Source organism: Rousettus aegyptiacus, unplaced genomic scaffold (assembly GCF_014176215.1).
Source record: "Rousettus aegyptiacus isolate mRouAeg1 unplaced genomic scaffold, mRouAeg1.p scaffold_m13_p_10, whole genome shotgun sequence".
In the NCBI taxonomy this organism is placed as follows: Eukaryota; Metazoa; Chordata; class Mammalia; order Chiroptera; family Pteropodidae; genus Rousettus; species Rousettus aegyptiacus.
This window is the reverse complement of record NW_023416285.1, coordinates 78,688,279-78,713,194: the sequence shown is the minus strand read 5'-3', so window position 1 is coordinate 78,713,194 and position 24,916 is coordinate 78,688,279. Positions and strand designations below refer to the sequence as shown.

The 24,916-nt window shown below is 35.4% G+C and overlaps 1 protein-coding gene across 5 annotated transcripts in view; it reads right to left on the bottom strand.

Moving 5' to 3' along the window:
• Window positions 1-12,567: 12,567 nt before the first annotated feature.
• Window positions 12,568-24,916, bottom strand: part of EPC1 (enhancer of polycomb homolog 1) — an 89,739-nt gene continuing 77,390 nt past the window's right edge. For 2 of the 5 annotated variants that reach the window (XM_016160104.2, XM_016160102.2), the window contains exons 10-15: window positions 23,904-24,256; window positions 17,191-17,309; window positions 17,024-17,110; window positions 16,061-16,202; window positions 15,594-15,957; window positions 12,568-13,958 (exon numbers count right to left, since the gene is read on the bottom strand). In XM_016160104.2, the coding sequence (XP_016015590.1) occupies window positions 13,886-13,958; window positions 15,594-15,957; window positions 16,061-16,202; window positions 17,024-17,110; window positions 17,191-17,309; window positions 23,904-24,256 (1,138 nt within the window). In that variant the 3' untranslated portion in view covers window positions 12,568-13,885. Of the gene's footprint in view, window positions 13,959-15,593; window positions 15,958-16,060; window positions 16,203-17,023; window positions 17,111-17,190; window positions 17,310-17,947; window positions 18,065-23,903; window positions 24,257-24,916 lie in introns of all 5 variants that reach the window. The other 3 variants (XM_016160105.2, XM_016160103.2, XR_004953129.1) reach the window with 2 other exon arrangements.

Sequence of the window (24,916 nt, the reverse complement as noted above, 5' to 3'; positions counted from 1 at the left end):
CTATTTGTATATCTCCTTTGGAGAAATGTCTATTCAAGCTACTTGTCCATTTTTAATTGGATTATTCATTTTTTGTTGTCGCTTAGTCATAGGACTTCTTTATATATTCTCGATATTAATTCCTTTTCAGATACATCATTTGCAATATTTTCCTTATTCTATCGGTTGTCTTTCACTCTGAGTATATCTTTTGATGCATAGAAGTTTTTAGTTTTGATGTAGATTAATATATCTATTTTTACTTTTGTTGCCTGTGCTTTTGGTGTCATATCCAAGACATCATTGCTAAATCCAATATCATTAAGTTTTTCTCTTATGTTTTTTTTCTAGTGTTTTATAGTTTTAGGTCTTACATTTAGGTCTTTGATCCATTATGAGTTAATTTTTATATATGGTGTAAAGTCCCAACAGCAGTTGTTGAAGAGACTGTTCTTTCTCTCTTGAATGGTATTGGCACTTTTGTCAAAGATTATTTGACCATATAAGTGAGTATTTCTGGGCACTTTATTCTACCTTATTATAATGTCTTTATGTCTGTTTTTATGTCAATACCACTCTGTTTTGATTACTGTAGCTTGGTAGTAGTAAGTTTTGAAATCAGGAAGTGTGAGACCTCCAGCTTTGCTCTTTTTCAAGATTGTTTTGGCTCTTCAGGGTCCCTCGAGATTCCATATGAATTTTAGGATGGATCTTTCTATTTCTGCAAAATTGCCATTAGGAATTTGATAGGGATTATGTTGAGTTGATATACACATCACTTTGGGTTGAACTGACATCTTAACAATATTGCCTTCTAATCCATGAACACAGTCTGTCTTTCTCTTTGTTGGTGTCTTCTTTTTTTATATTTTTGTTAAAATATAGTTAATATACAATATTATATTAGTTTAAGGTGGACAACAGTTAATCAACATTAATCTACCTAATGAAGTGATCGCCATGCTGTCTAGTACCATCTAGTACCAAGGTTATTACAATATTACTGGCTATATTTCCTATGCTGTACGCTGGTGTCCTCTTTAATTTCTTTCCAAAATGTTCTATAGGTTCAGTATATGTCTTTAACCTCCTTGCGTAAGTTTATTTCTAAGTATTTTATTCTCTTTGATGCTATTATAAATGGAATTATTTTTTAAATTTCCCTTTCAGATTATTTATTGTTGATACATAGAAACACTGCTTAACTTTTTGTGTGTTGATTTTGCATCCTGCAAATTTGTCAAATTCGTTTATTAGTCCAACAGTTATTTTGAGGAATCTTGAGGGTTTTATACACATAAAGTCATGTCATCTGTGAAAAGAGATAACGTTACTATTTCCTTTCCAATTTACATGCCTTTTACATCTTGTTCTTGCTAATAACTCTGGCTAGGACTCCCAGAACTATGTAGAATAGAAGTGGTGAAAGCAGGCATCCTTATTTTGTTTCTGATCTTAGAGGAAAAGCTTTAAGTTATACCATTGAGCATGATGTTGGTCTTTAGCTTGTCATATAGGCCTTTATTATGTTGAGATAATTTCCTTCTATTCCTAGTTTGTTGAGTGTTTTTATCATGAAAAGGTGTTAAATTTTGTCAAATGCTCTTTCTACATCGATTGAGATGAATATGTGGGGTTTTCCTATCATTCTGTTAATGTGCTGTATTATATTGATTAATTTTTGTATGTTGAACCATTATTGCATTCTAGGAATAAATCTCACTTGGTCACAGTGTATTATTCTTTTAATGTGCTGTTGAATTTTGTTTGCTAGTATTTTGTTGAAAATTTTGCATCAATATTCATCAGGTATATTGTTCTGTAGTTTTTTTTTGTATTATTATCTTTGTTTTTATATAATTTATTTACTTGTAAGATTATAGTTTTACTTTTTAACAAGGCTGTTTAAAAATCAGTTCATAAAATTTCTGAAAAATTAACAATTGACTCTCATGACTCGATGTGAGCTGGCTCCAGCATATTGCTGGTTAGACTTTTCATGTCTCTTTTCCTTTTGCAATCTGGGCCATAGTGAATTGAGAGACTCACTTAATTTCTCATAATAATAGGAAGAGCAAGAAATGGAGGGTACATCTGCATGTCAACTTATTTGGCAAACAAAAAACAAAAAAAAAACAGAATGAGTATTAAACTGTGAATTGTTTTCCTAGTTCCCACCTGACTGCATCATCTTGATAGCACGAAATTTGGTTATTTTTTAGGGGAGGGCATTATATTTTTATCTTTTTTATTTTTTTATGTCAGCCTGAGTGAGTACTATATTTTTATGATCTCGTTGAATTCTCTCAACAATGTAGGCACTAATATTTTCCTTATTTTAGAGATAAAGACTAGAGAAGTTGAGTAACTCACATGAAGCCATACAGTGAATTAGTGGTATAGCCAGACTTTGAACCAGAACTGCCTGGACTTCATATGTCATCTGATCACACATTGGCACATGCAAGGGTATACGTTGCCCCCATCTGATCCCTGGTTGTTGGTATATACTTGTGTTCCTTATCTCCTGACACAGAGGCTCTGCAACTCTAAGCTCCATCCGAGCTCTATTCACACCCCCTTAGAAGCATAGGGTAAATTTCAGCTGCCTTACAATGTTGCTCCTCAACCATGGGATGCTATGCAAGCATCTCAGGGATTAGTCACCTAGATATACCACACAGTCATTTTGGGGGTGACTCTTAATTATATGTAGGCTCCTATGTATATATCGTTCAATTGACTTGCTAAAAATTAAAGTTTTTTTGTATTAATGTTCATGAAGCACATTGGTCTGTAGTCTTTTATTGCAGTTAAAAAATTTTTTTTGAAACATCTGTTTCTTCTGGAGGGAGCTTTGGTGGTTTGTGTCTTTTAAGGAATTTTTCCATTTCACCTAAATTGTCAAATTTATTGGCATATAGTTTTTAAAGCTTCCTTATCATTTTAGTTTCAGTAGAATCTGCAGTGGTGTTTCCTCTCATACTCATGATTTGTTAAATTGTATTTTCTCTTTTTATTCTAATTATTCTGGCTAGAATTTTATCAATCTTATTGAACTAGTTTTTCCTTTTATTAACTTTATTGTTTTACTTATTAAAAATCTTCCTTTCTGACCCTCACTGTTTCCATTCTTTTGTCTGCTTTAGTTTTTTTATAATAGTGATTTTTTATTTTTCAGTTATAGTTGGCATACAACACTATATTAGTTTCAGGTGTACAACATAGTGATTAGACATCTATATAACTCACAAAGCGATCACCCTCAACAAACCTCTAACACCATACATAGATTTTACAATATTATTGGCTTTATTCCTTATTCTATACTTTCAATCTCCATCACTATTAGTAACTACCAATTTGTACTTCTTAGTCCCCTCCCCGCTTTTCACAAACTCCCTCAACCCCCCTCCCATCTGGTAACCCTCGAAATGTCCTCTGTATCTATGAGTTTGTTTCTGTTAGTTAGTTTGTTTTGTTCTTTAGATTCCATATATACATGCACTTATACGGCATTTTGTCTTCCTCTAACTTACTCCACTCAGTACACTACCCTCCAGATCCATCATGAAATATCTTCTTCCATCCCCTTACTTTTAGGCTGTGAGTGTCTTTTTAATCTGAAGTGAGTTTCTTATAGGCAGCATATGTAAGGGTCTTGCTTTCTTATCCATTCAGCCGCCCTCTCTATTGATTGGAACACTTAATTTTTCATTTGAAGTGCTCATTAATAGATATGTAGTTATTGCCAATCTTTAATCATATTTTTGCTGAAATTTTTTTCTTCTTCTCAAAGAAATCCCTTCGACATTTCTTGTAATGCTGGCTTGCTGTTGATGGACTTCTTTAGCTTATTTTTGTCTGGGAAGCTCTTTATTTGTCCTGCAACTACATGATAGCTTTGCTGAATAGAGTAATCATGGTTGTAGATCCTGGGTTTTCATCACTTTGAATATTTAGTGTCAAGCCCTCTGTCCTGTAAAGTTTCTTTTGAGAAATCAGCTAACAGTCTTATGGGAGCTCTCTTATAGGTAATTAACTGCTTTTCTCTTGTGCTAAGAGTCTCTCTTTGTCTTTAAACTTGGCATTCTAATTATGATGTATCTTAGTGTGGGCCTCTTTGGGTTCGTCTTTTATGGGACTCTCTGAGCTTCTTGGGGTTGTATGTCTATTTCCTTCACCAGGTTGGGAAGTTTTCCATCATTATTTTTTCAAATAGGTTTTCAACTTTGCTCTTCTTCTTCTAGTACCCCTATGATGTGAATGTTGTTACATTTGATATTATCCCATCGGCTCATTATATTATTTTCATTATTTTGGATTTTTTCTGGTTGCCATTCTGATTGGGCATCCTCAGGTACCCCAATCTCTATATTGGTGATTTGATCTTCTGCTTCTTCTACTTGGTTGATTTCCTTTAATATACTCTTCATTTCAGCATTGTATCTTTCATTTCCAATTGGCTCCCTATTATGTTTTCCATCTCCATTTTTATGTTTCTTACCTCTTCATTAAAGTTCTCACCGAGTTCACTTACTCGTCCCCTACGTTCCTTGAGCATCCTTATAACCAGTGTTTTGAACTTGGCATCTGGCAGGTTACTCATCTCCATTTCGGTGAATTCTTTTTCTGGATCTCTGTTCTGTTCTTTCACGTGGGATGTGCTTCTTTGTCTCCCCATTTTGGCTGCCTCCTCGTGTCTGTTTCTGTGTATTAGGTAGGGCTTCTAAGTATCCTGGTCTTTGTAGAGTGACTTTATGTTGTAGGTGTACTGTAGGGCTCCCCGGCACAGACCTGGGAGGGGCCCAGCTGCAGGCCAAGTTGAGTCTCAGCCTGTGAACCTCAGGGCCACCTGGTGAGAGTCACCAAGCAATCCACCTATGGCTGTCACCCATGCTGGGTTTGTAGGTACCTCGAGGGGTCAAGTCTTAAACTGAAGTCGGCTGCCATGAGTGCAAGGTTTGGGCCTGCTCAGCAAGAGGTACAGTGCATTCTGAGGCCAGTTGTTGCTTTTTTGAGTTTTGTGAACCTTTGAGAGATTTTATGAAAGTTTGCAGCAGGGGCCAAGACAGATCGTTTGTATGGAATAAATCAGTGGAAGTGGCTTGGGCGGGCCCACCAGCTGGGAGAGGCGAAGTCTTGGGGAGCCCCCTTTGTGAAGCAACCTGTGTTATCCAGTTTGATGGAGCCTGCGTCTGCAGGCTGGGAGCGGGATAGGGCTCACCAAATGGACAATGGCTTCTGCGTGCACCTCTGTCCGAGAGCCAGGCACCCGTCCAGCCCTCGCCATGAAGTCAGACAGCTCAGTGCCTCTCTGTATGGCCCTGGCACCCCTCAAATAGCCGCTGTAGCACTGGAGCTCAGAGAGAGTGTCAGTGAGTAAGGCTGGGCGTGGGCCCTTTAAGAGGAAGGTCCCCACTCCCTGCAGCTCCATCTCACTCAGCTGTAACTTCTACCGGTTTTCACGGTTTTCACAGCCAGAGGTTATGGGGTCTTCTCTTCCTGACACTGGAACCCTGAGCTGGGGAGCCCAGTGAGGGGCCAGAACCCTCGCTCCTCAGGTGTAAAGGGGGCTCTGCAGCCAAGACAGCCCTGCCGATTCTCGACTGCCACTCATGGTTGTGGGACCAAGACATTTCACATCTCCACCCCGCCTACCATTTTGAGGTGACCTGTTATTTGAGGTGACCTAGTTATAGGACTTCTGTTCAGCAGACCTCTGGTGACTCCATGTACTGGTAGCTCTGTAGTTCGTTATAATTTTGGTATGGTTGCTAGAGGAGGTGTGTACAGCTTCTACATTCTGTGCCATCTCAAATCTCTCTCGCTTTAGGTTTAAATTGCACTTTTTATTCCAGTTTCTTAAGAAGATTTAGGCCATTTGTTTTTATTTTGCTATGAATTTACCTCTAAGCTCTGTTTTAGCTATCTCTCACACTTTTAATATATGTACTCCCATTTTCACTTAGTGTAAAATATGTTCTAATTCTCCTTTTGACTTCTGCTTCGACCCATTTAATATTTAAAATTTTGTTACTTAGTTTCTAGATATTTATGAGTGTTCTGGATCTCTTTCTGTTAATAATCCTAATTTATTTCCATTGTGGTCAGAGTAAATACTTTCTTTGTATGACTTAAATCCTTTTAAATTTATTGAGACATTTTATAGCCCATAGTATAGTATATCTTTGTAAATGTTTCAAATGCCTTTGAAGCAAATGTGTACTCTGCAGTTGTTGGACAGAGTTCTATAAGTATCAATTAGGGCAAGTCGGTTGATAATGGTGTGCTAGTGAAGTCCTCACTGGCTTTGCTGTCTACTTGTTCTATCAAGTATTGAAAAGGGGGTATTGAAATCTCTAGTTGTAATTGTCTACTTGCATTTTTCTCCTTTCAATTCCATTACTTTTGTTTCATGTGTTTTGAATTTCCATAATTAGATGCATAAATGTTCAGAATTATGTCTTTTTGATAAAGTGATTCTTTTATCATTATGAAATGACCTTCTTTAACCCCTAGTAATATTCTTTGCTCTGAAATTTACTTTGATATTAATATAGCCACTCTGGAATTCTTTTGACTAGCGTTGGCATGGTATATCATTCTCCTCCTTTAACTTTTATCCTATTTGTCTTTGATTTACAGTGGGTTTCTTGTAAGCAGTGTATAGATGGGTTTATCTTTTTTTATATAATCTGACGGTCTTTACATTTCAATTGGATCATTTAGATCATTAGCATTTAGTAATATTATTGTTGCAGTTGGGTTTAAATCTACCGTGTTCATATTTGTTTTCCATTTATTCTGTCTTCTGTTTCCTTTTTCTTTTCTGCTTTCTTTTGGGTCAATAAAATATTGTTTATAATTTTATCTTCTTTTTTGGCTTATTAGCCATAACTGTGATTTTAGCAGTAGCTTTAGGATTTCTAGTCTACAACTTTAACTTATAGTCTAACTTCAAGTGATATTATCCAACTTCCTTAGGCCTCTCCCTTCCCTGACCTTTGTGCTACGGTTGTCATACATTTTCTTTCTCCTTATGTTATAATACAATAAGACATTATTATTTTGCTTCGGAAGTCAATTATCTTTTAAAAAGGCTAAAAAGGAAAATGTTCTTATATGTACATACATGCTTATCATTTCTAATGTTCTTTGTATACATCCAAAATTCAGAATAAATGTTTCCTGGAATGGCCAACAAGTCACACAAAGATTTATTACTTTACTTTACAAAAGGGGGGACAGTTGTGAGAATTTCTTCCACCTTCCAACCTTATGAAGGAAGAGGAAATATTTTTCCTAGAAGCAAAGCCTCTGTGGCTTTGATAACCCAGCTTTGAATAACCAATCTTCTACATGTGGTTTGTATTATTTATCCACAGATGCACAGTACTTTGCACTTGTCCTCACTGAAGTTAACTGCTACTTAAACATATGATCTTTACTTACCTATGTGGACTCAGGAATTATAATAGTTTGGAGTTACATCCTACCTAGCTTTTCCCTCTGATTTCAAATCTGTAAGTTGGGAGGGTTTACTTTGCTTTGTTTTGCCATTATATGGGACCACATAGTTAACAGTAGCATAACCTATACAACCATACCAACGGCCTTGGTCGTGAGGATTACATGAGATAATGCAAATGAAGTGCTTAGGCAAAGCTGGCACTTAATAAGTACTCAATAAATGTTAGCTGTCATTAGGGCTTGAATATGTAAAGAGGAAAATGACCAAACATGGTCTTTATAAACCATGTGACGTTTTGGGCATTAAATTAAGAGTCAGATTTGAGTTTTAGAAAGAATGTTCTGCAGCAGAATGAGATGGGGAAAGGTTTAGCATTAAGACTGGAAGCAGGAGAACAGTTAGGGAACTGTAGCGGTATTCTGAAAGAGAGATTATGGTGGCCTGCATGAATGTGGCTGTGGTGGAGGTGGAAAGAAGTATACCGATTGAACACATACAGGAAGTTAAAAAAAAACAAAACATTTTTGCCTGGTGGGTGTGGGAGGTTAGGTAGAAGAAAAAAAGTAAGGATGACTGGGTTTCTGGCTCAGTAAGATGGGTAAATTGTGGTGCCGTTTAAGGTATAGAACGTTAGAGAAGAACCAAATTGCATATGTGGGTTCTTTTTCAAGGGTGAGGAGGAAGAGGAAAGTTGACTTTAGTGTGGAACATGTTGAATTTGAAGTGTGTTGAAGACATCAAAGTAGAAATGATCAATATACAGCTTTGGAATAGCACTGTCTATAGAACTTTCTGCAGTGAATGTTCTGTACAATATGATGGCCACTGTGACTAATGGCTTTGGTCATTTGAAATGTGGCTGGTGTCTTTATGAAGCTGAATCTTTAATTTTATTTAATTTTAGTTAATTTATTTTTAAGTATTCAAGAGGTTAGTAGCTAGCACATTGAAGAGCACAGGCTTGGAGTTTTAGTCAAGAGCACAAATGATAAACAATAAAAGCTAACTTGAGTCCAATCATATTAGTCTAAGGCAGAGGTCCCCAACTTTTTGGCACCAGGAATCAGTGCTCTTACGAGAATCTAATGCCTGATGATCTTAAGTGGAGCTGAGGTGGTGATGCTACCACTGGGGAGCAGCTGCAAATACAGATGAAGCGTTGCTGGCTTACCTGCCACTCACCTCCTGCTGTGCGGCCTGGTTCCTAACAGGCCACGGACCAGTACCAGTCAGTGCCCTAGGGGATGGGGATCCCTGGTCTAAGGGAAATTAGAGTTGGTTTAGTAATGGCTAGTTTGCAAGTAAGATTTTTCATAAAGAATCCCTAGTTTGACCATAACAGCATACCAATTTTATTATATACATTAAACCTGTTGTGAACTTTTTATCTAACTTCTAAGCGCAGTTGGTACCTTAAATTCACTCTAAACTTGCATAGTTCTTCCACCAACCATAAATTTTTTTCCCAAGCTCTACTGTTTGTGTGTGGATGAGTTGGAGGTGTGGTCTCTTGTTTCTAGAATTTCAATATTTGCACAAAATCAATGATCACTCTAAGTACATCCCTTATAATGACTTTAGTCATACTGTCTCATCTTTCCTGACTAGAGAAATGTTCTCAATCTATCCACAATCCGATTCTCTTACCTCCATGATCATTACGGATGCTGTTTCTGGAAACCTAGTAATTTTTTCTGAGGTAGACAAAACGGAATTAAAAAAATAAAATAAAACCCAGTTACTTATAACAATGGTTTAATACAAAGGTAAACTTTTTATTTATGCTTTTCTTTCTTTCTTTTTTTTTAAAGTATCTTTTGGTTAGATATTTGGAGCTATGTAAGCATTGTCGTGTAGTGGGTTGAATGGCAAAAATGATTGCATGTACTAATCCCCAGAACCTGTGAATATTACTTTTGTATGGCAAATGGTGTGATTAAACTAAGGATCTTGAAAGGTTTATCCTGGATTATGCAGTCACATGTATCCTTGTAAGAGAATGGCAGAGGGAGTTTTCAAACACACTCAAGAGAAGGTAGTGTGAAGACAGACTTTGGAGTGATGCCACCATACACCAAAGGATGTCAGCAGCCACCGGTAGTTGGAAGAGGCAAGAAACAGATTGTCCCCTTGGGCCTCCAAAGGGAGCATGGCCCTGCTCACACCTTGATTTCAGCTCAGACTTTGGATTTCTAAACTTCACAACTCTGAGAGAATAAATTTGTTTAAAGTCATCATTTGTGGTAATTTATTAGTGCAGCCACAAAAACTAATACATGTGGCATGTGGTCAGAAATAAACTCTTCACTACAGACTAATGACCTATAAGACCAACCCCTTTTTGCTTTATAGAACTACATAGATCATTTTCCAAGACTGCATTCTCTTTCAAAATGCAGTTTTATATTTTGTCTATATGAAACTTTTTTTTTTTTTTTTTGGCTTTTTTACCTAATTTGTTCAGAATATACACTCATGAGAAAATCCTATAATTGTTGCCTGGTTCTTGCAATAATGTATCTCACAGATAATTTCCAAAGCTGGATGAATGTTACAATAATTTAAAAAATCTCAAGTAAGATGACTCTATTAGACATTTTATCTAATGTTAATTCTAATTTTAGTATTTAATTTTGCCTAGCCTATTTTTCAAAGCATATTCTAGAGAATGTCAGCTACATGAAGGCAGGGACTTCAGTCATTGATTGCTGTGTCCCCCAACATCTGCGGTAATGCCTGGCATAGTTAATATTTGTTGTGGAATCAATGTGAAATCTGTCTATTCATTTCTCTATTGCTAATTACTTTCAAACTTTTCAAAAATAGCAGAATTTTCTTTTAAAGAATTTAAGTAGAATATCAATATGTAAAATAGATAGAAGTAGATCTACTCTACTAAGTATTAGTGAGGAGTGTGAAATCACGTTTACTCATCTGTAACATATCATACATTAACACTGTACTATATTCTACATTTTATAATATTTGTGAAAAAACTCCTAAATTTGTAGTTCAGAAAATGCATTCTTTTGGAAAAACAATTTATACGTAGGGTAGAAAGTCAGTTTGGGAAATTTTTAGGGATTCTGCTCATGAAATGGACAAAATTGGAACACAACAGGAACAAAGGTTACTAAGAAGTTACATTAGAAACCTATTTCCAGGCTTATTCACTAAGTATGTGGATACAAACAGCGGCAGTTTTGGAATCTGGCAGATGATTTCAAATCTCAGACTGACAATTACTGTATAATCTTGAGTGAATCTCACCTACACCATGGTATAATCCTAGTATCTATTTAAAAGAGTTACTGTGAGGATTAAATAATTCCTATGCATAGGATGTTACATTGTAAGTACTCAATAAATGGGAGTTACTAACTAGATTATGTCAATGTTCCCTTGACAACTTATTTCTCCCTTTCCCTAAGATCTTAGTGTTTAAATTGTTCTTTTGTATTGTTTTTACATTGGTAGCAGAGTATATGGAAAAGTGGCCAGATATTTAGAAGCCAAAGTCTGTTTGGGGTAAATTTCCTTATTTTAAAATGTGAATGATACTACTAGCTTGTATTTTCTCTGCATCTGAGTTGGTACGATCAAATAACAGTAAGTGCTACACAGATGTTGATCATCACTTGCCTAGTCGCTGCTTCACATCCCCCATGCAATTCATTTCAATTCCTAACTGGGCATGCTTGATGAGGACTCATTTTCTTGTTCCCCAATCCAATACAAATTTGCCTGTGAACAGTAGGATACTAGGCGCTTTGGGGGCCTAAGCCTTATTCTATCTGGTAGGTTTCATTTAGAAATTTAAATCCTAATCCTAATTATTCCTGAGTGCATTTAAACCAACATTTTAAACTTTCAGTCATACTAACCAGTCACCAGAACTGAAGGCACATTTTTATCTTTTCTCCTTAATGAATATAGAACGGAATAAACAAAGGTAGTTATCCAAATTGAAAGTCTGTCCCTTTGAGAAAGGTAATTCTCTTAAAGATAAGAATAACTCTAAAACACCCAATCAGGGATCGCTGTATTTACTACGTGAAGATTTTATCACACTCTCTTGGTGATCTTGCCCAGATTCATGGCTTTTAACTTCATCTATAAAGATGACTGAAGTTCTGACCTCTAGCTCAGCCCTCTCCTCCAAATTTCAGACTTTTACATATGACTGCCTACTTGACACCACCAGTTGGATGTGTCATGGAGACATCAAACAGTCCGAACTGAGCTTCCCCCAAACCCACTCCTCAGTACAGTGCTTTCCATCTGTGGCCAGATACTCGGGCTAAATACCTTGGAGTCATCCTTAAAATCATCTCTCTCTCATGTACCTAGCATCTATTCAGTGAGCAAAATTTGCTGGGTCGACCTTTAAAATACAAGCAAAACTTAACTTACTTGTCACGATCTCCCTGTCACTATTGTCTCTCACCCGGATTATTACAACTTGCTCCCTAACTGGGCTCCTCCTGCAGTCTGCCCTGAACGCCCAAGCCAGGGGAGGCCTGTTTAGGTCACATCATGCCTTTCTTCCAAACTCCCTTCTCAAGTTGAGGAAAAGCCAAAGCCGTTAAAATCACCTCCCAGGCCCTCCACCAGCGGGCTCCCCATTACTCCCTGACCTACCCCGCTGCTCTCTTTCCTGCTGCACTAGCCACAATGCTGTTGCTTTAGCGAACCAGGCACAGCCACATCTCAGAATCTTCGTACTCAGTCTCTCTGGCTGTAAGGCTTTCTGCCCAATTTCAAGTTGCTGACCAAATGTAACTATCTCTGTCAGCCCTTCCCTGCCCACCCTTCACCCCATCCTGGCACTGCTCCCCTGATGTCCTTGCTGTACTTTCTCCCCTAATACTTACTATAACGTAATTTAAGTTTTACTATTTTGTTTTTATCACCCAATGAAATTATACACTCCATGAGGGCAGGAATTTTTCCACCACTGTAGGAATGAAAACAGTCTGAGAGTAATCATTCAATAAATAATTGTAAATAAACTTAAAGACGTCATTATCATTCCCATGTCCCCCTTTACCAAATTACTTTGATTAAAGTCACACAATCTTGGGGTAAAAATAAAAGCAAAAGACCACTACACATTAGTTTGTCAACATGTAATGCCCTGGGTTTATTTTGTGAGAATTCTATCACAATTTTTCCAGGTGGGATTAAAAACCTTAAGGGTAATGTATGCCATTGGACTGGGCATTCAGACTTCGGTACTGACAAAGCACTAGCAGTAGTCTGTTAAGTACCATTCTCTTCACAGAAGAGAGGTCAAATATTTCCAAAGGAAGGCACCCGATATTTGTGGTTCTGGCCTTGCAGCCTTCTGGAGAGTCTCAAAAGGAAAAGAGCTGGCTGGCTGTTTTTAGAAACTGGAATGATGATGCACGTACAGCAATTACTGCATTCTTCTCCCTTATATCCTTTTTTGTAAGAACAAGTAAAGAATGAAGTCTTTTAAACAATTCGACAATAAAAAAGTACAATTTTTTTGTGCTAAAAAAAGGGCAAGACAACATAAACTCCAGTTGTAAGGACTCCATTTGCATACTTGATTTAACACTTTTTGGTGTGGAAGGAACTGGGCTACTAGGCTGTTTGTAGAGCAGCAACATAACATTAGTGCTTTAAGTACCAGAAACTGCCCACAGCATCGTGGGCAAGTGGGGACGGGAAGATTCAGGAGACTTCATTTTTAGCTTGTTACTTGTCCTAATGGTAGTAGACCAGGAAGATCCCCATTTAACAGTACATTCCCCATATATATTTTTTTTAAAAAACTGATGCCTTTTTTTTTTTTTGTAAAATTCTGTATGTATGTCACCATTTTTTTTTTTTTTTTTTCACATGATACACAGAAAACTCAGGGACCCAGAGGGGAACCAAGTTATGTTATACCATTTACAAAATACCAAGGAGTCCACAGCTACCTAACACATTTACTACAGCACAGGAACCGATGAAGGTACAGTGTACAAAAACTGTAAACACGGCACAATAAATAGATAAAACAGCAGGTTCCGCACCATGCACATGATGTGATGACACTTCATCTCTATACAATCTCACATCTCACACTCTTTGTTGCAATTTATTTCCCTCCCACCCCCCACCCCCAAGTGCAAAGCATCACAAATGAACATTTCTGTATTCAAGTAACATATATACAAGGGTATTACAAATATGCAGTACTGTACAGATAATTGCTGTATTCTTAATTTACAGATGTTGATTTTTTCCTATTAACAGTAAGAAAAGAAAAATTGAAGCATGAGAGATGAGCATTGCTGTCAAGTCCCCACAGCTGCCACAGAAACGCATGTGCTGCATTCCATCATCCCTTGCATTCAAAATGCTACTGATGCATAGCACCTAATCAAGTCCCCAGGTCCAGTCCCACTCCTGAGGAAGCTACGTCACCTCCATCGCTACTGTATTGTCTGCTATGTTGTTTAGTGCTGGCTTTTCTGATTCATGATTTTCCCTGTTGAAATAAAGTTCAATAAATTACTTTTCTGCAACAAATTTAACAAAGACAAATTTAACAAATCAAGGCTATCTTCCCAATAAAAAATTTAAATCTTTTTAATAGGAAGAAGTTTGACTCTTTTGAGACTAAATTTTGGGTAGAGGAATGAACACACAACCAGAAGGCAGGCTTATCCCACTATAAATTCCACGCTGAACTGAACTGCAGTAGCGCCCAAGAAACCTGCCTATTAAAAACATAAAGAACCCCAAAGTTGTAGTTTTATAGTCACGAGAGCTTAAAAAAAGGAACAATGACTGAGGTTCCTTCCTGTCAGGTTCTACATGTAGAGATGAGTAGGAGAGCTACTGAGCTGGGCACCAGAAGACCAGGGTCTCCGCTGTGCTAGTACCTAGGCTGCTGAGTGTGCTTAGAGAAGTCAGTTAACATCTCTGGACCTCAGTTTCCTCATCTTTAAAACAAAGGGACTAAAATAAGTGATATAAAAAGTTTTCCATATGCCACGAGTATTCTATGATTATAGTTCTATAGCAATGAAAACCATGCATTATATATTTAAGGACTATGACTGATTAGCTATGACCAGACCCAGGACACTAATATGAATATGGGTTAGTACTGAGCAAACAGGAACGCATGGGGATTGGAAACTAAAGGCTGCAATCTGTTGCTACAAACCCTGCTCCTCCCCCTGGGCTGCTGTCAGCTGAGGAAGTCCAAATATCGATCTGGCCACCTCCTACTACAACTTCAACTAACTCTCCCAAATCTCTAGACAAACTAGTTTACTTGTTAACCTCTGAACACATTTATATTTCTCTGACTGTCTTCCTTTTCTCTGCCCAACCAAGAACAGGTCTGATCTTATTTTGTAGAACATTCCCAGAACACCCCCTGCATGAAAAGATGTCTCCTTCTACAGAAATTAATTACAGCCATAATCTATACAATTAATTTGACACGCATATAATGCTTTGTGATACTTCTAGAATGATTTACAATTAACATTATTTAACTTTTCACATGTTATGTTTGTCTTCTAACTAAACTGAAAACTCCTCATCTATCTCTTTTTGTTTCCCCCATAGTATTTTGTCAACAGCAAGATTTTAATTGCCATTAATGTTTAAAATAGAATGGAGCCTGAGCAAACATTCTAAACTGTTTACTGAAACCCAAGAAGACAAGTTAGCATAGAAAATAATGGTTTGATTAAAAGTTGACCTGGCATGAATACTGTAAGCCTTTACATTAAGAGCAGCTTAGCATACTAGCTATGGTGAGTTCTATCAATTTTGTCTACATAAGAAGCTGTGGCAGAAATCATAAAAGAAGCATTCTAAAGAGAACTCCTTCCACCCAAAGGTGGAAGAAAATGAGAGCATTATAAGCTATTATTAATTACACTAAGAAAGTGATGCCCAAATCATACATGAATATTCACTATACCATTTAATTCAAATTCTCAACAATACTGAATTACATTTATCTATTTAGATCTTATATAAAGAATTCTCATTTATACATTTTAATGTACAAAGAATAAAGCAAAAAACACAGAGAGTAATGTCAGAATTAAAATTAGATCTTTTATTTTTCAAACACTTTTGTCTTAAGATAACTACTTACCTTGGGACTGAATCTACAGAGGATGAAGATGGAACCTTGGAAACTTGACAGTTTGCTGCGGCAGCCAGCTTTAAGGCAGACGATGGAACAGCACTTAAAGTCCTAGGTATATGTCGTGCATTTATGGGAGCAATAGAGTTTACAGTGGCAACTGATGAAGGTACAGTTAATCGAATGTTGTTCCCAATCAGGACCTGAGTTGTTGCAGAATTGGCAGCAGTTACTTGATGACTCAGTGCACTGTGGGAACTTGAAGTCTGTGTCATGTTTGAAGGCTGTAACAAAGTTGAACCTGCTGTTGATGGACTCGTATGTACAAGTGCTGTTGGCGTAGTACTACTGAGGTGTAAGCCCTTGTATACTCCTAGAGGAAAAGAAAGAAGTGACTAAAAATGTGCAACTTTGCTGTTTATTATAGATAAATGTCACAAAGAGTAGCAAAACCATTTCAGTATCTTTATCCTCACCTGAGGCTGGAAGGACGCCATTCACCCCAATTCCGAGCACCACATCATCCTTCATCTTGAATCCCATTAGCTGTTCTGATGTCACCAAAGCAGAAGCAGCAAATTGAGCACTAGCAGAATCCAAAGTCTTGGAAACAAAACCCTAAAAAGAAAAGTACGAAAGTAATCAGCATCATTTAGTCTCAAATTAATATTAAAGCTACACAGGGCAAAAATCAATTTGAATATAAACAAAAGAAGTATCAAACTACTGAAATATCTTTATCTCTTCTGACAGTCAAAACTAGAGGAATGTTCAAGTAATCTTATAACTTAAGGATTATGAATTTTGATCTTCATATGTGACTATATATAACATGGGCTGGTCAGTTAACAAAATAAACTTTCTATAACGTGGACACAGTAAACCACCAACACAAAGTGTTGGACAAGAAATTAGCTAGTAAAACATTTCAATGATTGACAAATATATATAATGAATAAATGAGTAGGTAAACTTCTTTCACCTAACTTACACATATATACACCCACAACCAAAGGCACCTTTGGGACAGTAAGATAATTATCCTTTCAAAATGGAAGTTAACAAAATATCATAACTTAGCCTAGAAATAAAAAGGCCCTTGAATTTTTTAAAATGAATTTTTCTTCCAAGATGCTCAGAGACTCAAATCTCAGTCTTTAAGTCTTAAATGTGTTTAAATGGCAAACATTTATCATGCTTTAGGTTTAAAAGTGATTTCTTCTAAAAAGACGTTATATTAGCTTGATGATCTTTAATAAATTTTAACAATAATTAAAATCCCAAAGAGAAGGAGCTAGGTGTAGGTGGGGTCATAAATGAAAGAGGAGTATTTACAGACCGCAGTCTGGACTCGAAGACAGGGTCTCCACCTCATTTAACTATGCTTTTTAGTTTTACTCTTTAAAATAGGGAGCAGAGGCAACAACTTCCATACTCACCTGTAATGTTCTTTCTAAACCCTGTATAGAATGGCTATGATGTAGATTCAGGTGAAAGCCACTTTTCTGCTGGTTAGATGCAAGGTTCTATGACAACAGTTGGTAATTAGAGATGAACTCTGGTGGGAAACAATGAGGGATAATCATAAGACAGACAAATCCCTCACCTGTGAAGTGTTGGTGGAAGAATTACTATTTGCTTGCTGTTGCTGAATTTGTGCAAGCTGCTGTTTCTGCATTAGTGCCAGTTGCTGTTGATGTTGCTGGTATTGTTCGGCTGTAAATGCTGAACATAAAATGAGGAAACACTTTATAAAAATGCACATATACACACATCTTACAATACTAAAACAAATTATAGAATTAAAAAATTTGTGCAAAATTAAAGTATTTGACAAAAGCTCATGGTCCTGTTAAAGATCATTTTTCAAATTAAATTTCAGCATTTTTCAACCACATTTAATGAGAGTGGCTCGAGTCTAAAGAAAAACAAAATTAAACTTCCTGAGTTAAACAGGAAAGAAAACTGCTCACTTCCCAAGTTGCAGAATCATTATTTTTGTAAGCTGTGACACTTGTGCTAGACAGTGTAAAAAGGTAACACCAGCTTTTTAATCCACATATTTAGAAATCAATTTTGCACTGAGTTTGAGAAGAAATCTGATAATTACCATTTGGTTTCTAGTTTACTCATACTATTGTCCAAGGCATTCAGATGATCCCTAACAGTTCTGTGTATAAATCGTTATACATATTTTCTAATTTTAGTCATTATAAATAATTCCTCCACATGAAACATAAAACTGTTGGTTTATTGCCTTTTTTTTTTTTTTTTTTTTAAAGAACCCATCCTTTAAGTTTAACAGGAAGAAAAGAGGCTCCAAATGTTAAGGTTAATTAATTTTCCCCACCCAATTAACCCACCTGGAAAAAATCCAGTCAATAAGAACGGAGTTGTTTATGTTGATTTACTGTACAGAATGATGTCTGAGGAAAGACACTGTATTATGCTACTTATGTTTGTCTATGGAGAGCTCAGTTCTAAAAAAAACAAACAAAAAAATGTTCATTTATTACTCCCCCAAAAGTGTGTGCATTTTTTAAAAAGGAAACCTTTTTCTTTTTCTTTTGCCAATTAAAAAAAAAAAAAGCACATACAATCACAACATCTGACCTTATAGGCTTCTTTAAGAAGCCTGTGATGTTTGGGTAAGAATTATTTCAAAACCAAAAAAAAAAAAAGAAAAAAAAGAAAAAAAAAAGAAAAAAGAAAAAGGGTTATCATGCATCCCTGGATACCAGGGAATCTATAAATCATGCAAATTTTCTCAACCGTAAGTTTAATATTTTCAAAATACTGCCACCTAATTTGTTTTTGTCTTTAACTGCATTTTGGCAATTTTGTTATAATATCACTCCGAGTTTTATAATTTTCACTTATAATTCATGAAGAATCTTTATCTACCAGGATACAACTTCTACCCTATCGAACTACAGATGTTTAGGTAGGAATTCTTTCATATTTTGAATGGATCAGAAAATTGTGAACCAATGTTTATGAAAAACTCAGAAGTTACTATATCAACACAGGCTTTTATACTTAAGTTGAACTAAGTTTTTGGGCTACAAGAGCAAAAAATTTCTTGTTGGGAAAATTCCATTGATTTTTTAAATTTTGCATTACAAATCTGTTTAGTCGGTATCTGTCCTTTGATGAGTTTCTTTTCCTACTATGTTTAAAATTCTCAGATCTGATTTCTACAGGAAGACCTTTACTGATAATAGAATAATTCTTAATTACCGATGTAAAAGTAACTTTCTTTCACTTGCATCATTTCTATAGAGCAGAAATGTGTTGAATCAGAACTTGAGGAAAATCTATAAAATTTCATGCTGCCCTGAAAAAATGTTTATAATTAATGCAATATTTATGTTTAAAAAAATCCATAAAAAGCAACTGTTTAAACCTAAAGATCCTTAATTTAATAGATAGTTTTGCTAATATGTTTCTGAGATTTACACTTTAATTTCCTAAGCTTGAGTGAGTTGCCTAAGTCTTGAATTTACTAGTAGGAGATGCTCAGTAAAAAATTTTAAAAAGAATCATTTCAAGAAGGGCAGATCTTAACAGATCTAGGAAAACAATAATTTAGCATTCACTGAAGACATAAATAGAAAACTCCATTTATATGAATGGAAATATTCTTTTATGGAACTTTGCTTGTGTTTGTATTATAAAAAAAAAAATAACTAGCAACAATAATTTGGAAATCAATTTGAATAAAAGTTCCAAATAGTTTTGCCCCATTTAAATCAACATTTTAATCCTTGGTCTCTAAAAGGTCTTGTGAATTTCACTATTTAGTCTAGTTATAAAATTTTCCCTGGATGTTTTTGATAAATGATCTAGAAGAAACATACAGAGCAACATACAAGCTGGAAATGCTGGCACTCAGTATGTTCATCTAAAACAGGTGATCATTGTAGTCCTTTTTCACCATGAGATTCTAAGATTTTATATTTCTTCTTAGAAAAAAATAAAAGGATTTTATTTTTTATTATAGGGATGAAACTTTGATGCGAGGTCACAAAGATGTTTATTTTTTATTATAAGGATGAAACTTTCATGCGAGGTCACAAAGATGTTTACTAGTGGAAAGGGAAAAAAATCACCTTGAAATCAATGAGATTTTAAGCAAAATAGACAAAAGTTTCTTTTAGATTTACCATTATCTACAAAAGATAATAAAACTTATGCACCAACAATGTGAATAAAGTGCTTTGAAAAACTTTCATAGACATGGCACCTAATAAACATGACTCTAAGCAGCAGAGAAGTTGTGTGAGGTACATGATTGATTAAAAACTGAGACTAGGGAAGGAGCATGGCAGGACTTTAAATATTTGAAGGACACTATGATGATGTTGGAGATCAAGAAAACCTATCCTGTCTGCTTCCAAAGACAAAATAGGAACCAGCGGATTTAAATTTAAGGAAGCAGCTTTTGTTCATTATATGGACAAACATCTAAACAAGATGCTCAGTGGTAGAATCATCGGATTGAGAAAGCTGTTGAATGTACCCTCACTAGAGGTGTCTAGGCAGAGGTCAGAAACTACTGTTTGGTTGCTTGTTATGGTTCTCTGGGGTAGGAGTTTAGATGAAATAATCTAGGATTTTAGGAGTTCACTTCTCATACATGGAAACTGTCATGCAGTACACCAGCACCTGGAACAGCCGGTACCTCAGGCCCTTTAGGTCACTTTCCTGTAGCTGAGATGACCAAAGAAGTACAGGTGGGGAGGGTGACAGGTACTTAGGGAAAAATAATTTTAAAATTCAGTTCGAGACGACGGATTCTAGATTACCAAAATGTATATTTCTTAAAAAGCAAGCAAGCAAACAAAAACCCTAACAAACCCAATGACCTAACTTAAGAGACATCCCTCAATTAGAAATTTTTTGAGCAGCACAGAGGCAGGGAATTATTTTAATAAAGGAAAAGGGGTAATTTAAATATATATAAAATGAAATGGCTCCAGACAGTATTAAAGTATGATCCTAATCAGTAAGCGTGAACTGATAGTTTTAATCAGCCATCCAGAAATCCAATCTGAAAAGAGAAGTTTGGTAATTCATTTGATGGCAAAACATGACCAAACCTCAATTCATTTGGCTGCAAATGACCAGAACATAAGATTATTTGTGGTCAAATATTCTACGTCATGTGACTATTCTTGCACTTCACTGTGAAACTATAGAACCATTAATGTATTTCACTACAGGCGCTACTCCAGAGTCTGCTGAGGATGTAATTCTGAATTTTGAAACACATTAAGGTCCTGCAGACTTATAAAATCCAACAATGAAAATATTCAGTGCTCAAACCTAGAGTTCTTTTTCTACAGTAAGATTAAATACACTTTACAAACTGAAGTAAATTGCACTAAGTAAGCTACAGATATTGAGACTTAGAACATAACATTCTAGCTACATACTTCCTATTCACTTATGAAGTACAATGAGTCTTTAGTACAGGTGTATGAGCTTAGAAAAATGAGTTACATGCTGATGAAATTTTACCGGGAACTAGGAATTCAAATACTAAACATATAAAGGTGGTTTTAAAATCACTTTTCTGTTTTCAGTCTTTCTGAATTAGAGTCCTAATTATAAAAAAAAAAAAAATTAATTCTGACATCTGATATCCCCTAAACTCAAACACATGCAAATGATACTTAGTCACTGAACAAACACTAAATTTTCAAAGGTGTTTTTATAAATTAAAAAAATATATAATACTGGATTTGAAACTGTTCGCATGACATATTAACTAAAGATTATGAAAAATGCACAATTTATCCTAAGTCTTGGAATATGTTGAGTCCTAAAATCTAGTCCTGGAAATTCTAAATACACATATAGCAAGTCTCATTGAGTTCCTCAACATGGTGTCATTCTGTTGTATAGCAGTATCCAGAGGGACAAGCACGACAGCACCTGACTGACCAGGCTACTCATCTGGCCACATAACTATGCAAAATGGCCAAGACTGGGAAGCAAGCAAAAAAGATCCTAAACAGCTGAAAAAGAGGCTACAAAAATTGGTGTGTTAAAGCTCATTCCCTTCACTTAAAATTATGGGCTCTTGATATCCTCATTTAGAATTTTCTATTTGAAAATGAGAATAAATAGATCCTTTTGGATGATTATTTAGAAAAAACCAGTCGAGAAGGCATCATTATGCCGCAGCACACATTTAAATATTAATATTTAAGCAATGACAGAATAAGCAAAAATGACAAAATCAAAACACGTATTTGGCTTAAATAAGCAGCAGGCAAGTTTATCAACTGACTCATATCTCTCATAAGAGGTAAGTTCTAAAGTCAGTATAGGAAAAATTAAGCTTTAAAATTTCCTTCAGAGTGTACCATGATGTAGACCCATCTCTTTCAATAAACCCAACACAGCCCATTTCGATGCTGATATCAGACTAGTTCAGAGTTTCTGTGGTTGAGTACCGGATGAAGTAGTGTTAGTGGGCCATGCTCTAGGAAAAAAAAAAATCTTTAAAATTATAATTACACTGCCCAAAGCGAACTGCTTCATATGACTAAAGTGGCAATGCAGGCTCTGCTACAGGGGAGCAAGGGACCACTTCTGCTCCCACTGGGGTCCACGCTGGCAAACATTCCTTTAGTGGAACTGTATTTAGAATCCTGTATAACATCTGAATTGCTAAGTTTTAACTTTTTGTTTTTCTCCAGAGGTATGTAATTGAATTCACTTAAATGCACGTGATAAAATTCCACTGTGATACACTTTATAGAGCATAAAGACAAAAGCTTTAGGTTTCTGGAATATTTATAAATCTAAAAGAATAAAGCTCTACTTTATAGCAAACTCTAGGCATCTATTCTCTGAGTATATAGGAAGCTCCAGTAAAATTTAAGGGAACATTTAAAACAGGTGTAACAAAAAAAAATTGATAAACCCATTTTTTAAAAGCTGTTTCACACACACACACACATATGGGAAGGAAATGATGTACAAGAAAGTTATTAAAGATTTTTTTTCATCAGCTAAACTTTTGGTAATATTACTATTCAATGTTTCCCTTTTAATATTCTTTGGCCAACACAAATTAAGTAAATTTTACAATATTAATGCTTAAGTTGAATAGCAAAACAATTTACATAAAAAAAGATCATTACAAGATCCTTATGATGGTTATACAATTCCAATTCTCTGTTTTAAAAGGAGGAGAATGTGCCAATTTTCTACAAGTCTCAAAGAATTTTATATAGCTTAAAAATCTTTATCAGGGAAAACGCATTACAAGTTTATACTTTTAAAATCTCTACATTCACTATAAATAAATCCTCCTTCATATTTAAAAGTTTTTCATTTTGATTAAAACTATAAAAGCAGAGAGATGGAAATTAATGGGATTATAAATAACCTGTTAGGCCTCAGATAATTTAGATTATTTTCCAGTTGATATCTAAAATGTAATTATTTTTCTTATAAACTAAGACTTCCACTTCACAGAAATACTTTTTTCCTAACCACAAAATAAGTTAGTTCATGAAATCTTTTCTGGAGGTCTTTTTAAAAAAGCACATTTTAATATTTATTAGAAGGTTTTACTGTAGCCTTACATGTTTAAGGAATAGAATAAATATCTTTATAGTCCTTTCAAAATCTAAATTTAAATTATCTTTACAAAATTCTGTAGTAACATAATTTTAACAGTGAATTTCTATAATTTCCATGCTTCAGATAACAGATTGATGCTTTAAAATAAAATCTAAAATTTTAGAAATATTTTTAGTAGACAGCATTTATTTTAGATACATTTACAAAGAAGCCATATGCTAAAGTAGACATTATCTAAAAATGTTTCCAAAATTAAAATAATCCTTTAACTTAAATATTGTTCTGTAAAAAATTAGTTTCTCTCTTATAAATTATTCTGAATTACTGTGACAGCAGATAAGCCTTGCCAGTCTACTTTTAAGCAGTCTAAGTAAAAGACCAGAGACATGTCCGAGCATAAAACAGTGATAATTTGTGGTCCATTTTCTTTTCATATTGTTTTGAAAACCTAATTGCTGAATTTTGTCGTTCTCAGTGCATCCAGGAAACAAATGTTATATATTAAACAGTAATAAACCACCTTCGTATGTAGATATATTTAAATGAAGACACATATACAAACAGGATTCAAATAAATACTTAAGCATAGGTCTTTCTTCTTTTTTAAACTATTTTGAGATAAAAGAACTTTTAGCCGTAAATACAATAAACTACATATTCAAAAAATTGATGAACGTGAATTTCTACAGAAAAGTACATCATAACAAATAAACATACCAAAGTGTGCTGAACCACTGCTACTTTTACTTTGTGTAGAGGTACTGCATGTCTGGGTCCCAGGTTGTGCTGTTCCTGTTCGATTTATACTCCTATACAATTTTCTACAGGAGAGTTCATCATTGTCACTGTCATGTAGGGGTGGTGTCCGAGGCCTAAAATGCCGCCATCTACATGATTTGATATTGACTAGTATCTGACTGAGGTCTTTAGAGAAGGGTTTGTCCGAGGTATTTGTTTCTGAGGTATTGGCAAACTGATTGACGGGAGAATGTTGTGGTGAGGAAAGCATTTCCAAATCCAGATGGCGAAACGCACTGTCATACTCTGAGTGAGCTCTGTCCAGTAAGACCCTGTTTAAAAATAAGGCAGGAAACACGCATGTAAAATAGTTATTCAAAAATTACATTAAAAAGGTTCTTCTTTGTCCCCCAACTCCAAAAAGCCAGCTCATACTGAATATTCAAAAGCTATAGATTTCATTATTTCCGTAACTGGCCGTATAGGCTAAAATCTCACTATCTAATAGAGGTTCTTTCTTTATGTTATAATAATATGATTAAAGAAGAGTAATCCACCTCAAAGAATAAGGGAAATATTTTACAACAGCAAGAGTCTTCTAACAGGTCTTTGGGTTGGTCTACCAGTGTAAGTTACGGATAACATATGAAAGTAATTTTCAAATTACTTTTAACCAAAGATTTTCACATCTATCACAAAGTACCAGAACACTTTAAAAAATGTTGCTAATATGTCTGTTCTCTATTTAAGGAAAAACTGTGTGTGTGTGTGTGTGTGTGTGTGTTGTAGGGGTAGGATGGGCAAGGTAGGAGAAAAGCAGTAAAAGGTATATGATCTTTGGGATATGTTATACTGTCAAAATTTCTAATTGACAAAATATTTGAGATCCATAATTCGGGAGGATATATTTTTATGACTCCATCTTAAAATGCTAATGCTGACTAATGCTAGTACAGAATAAAATATAGCCAACATAGAGAATTTTCACTACT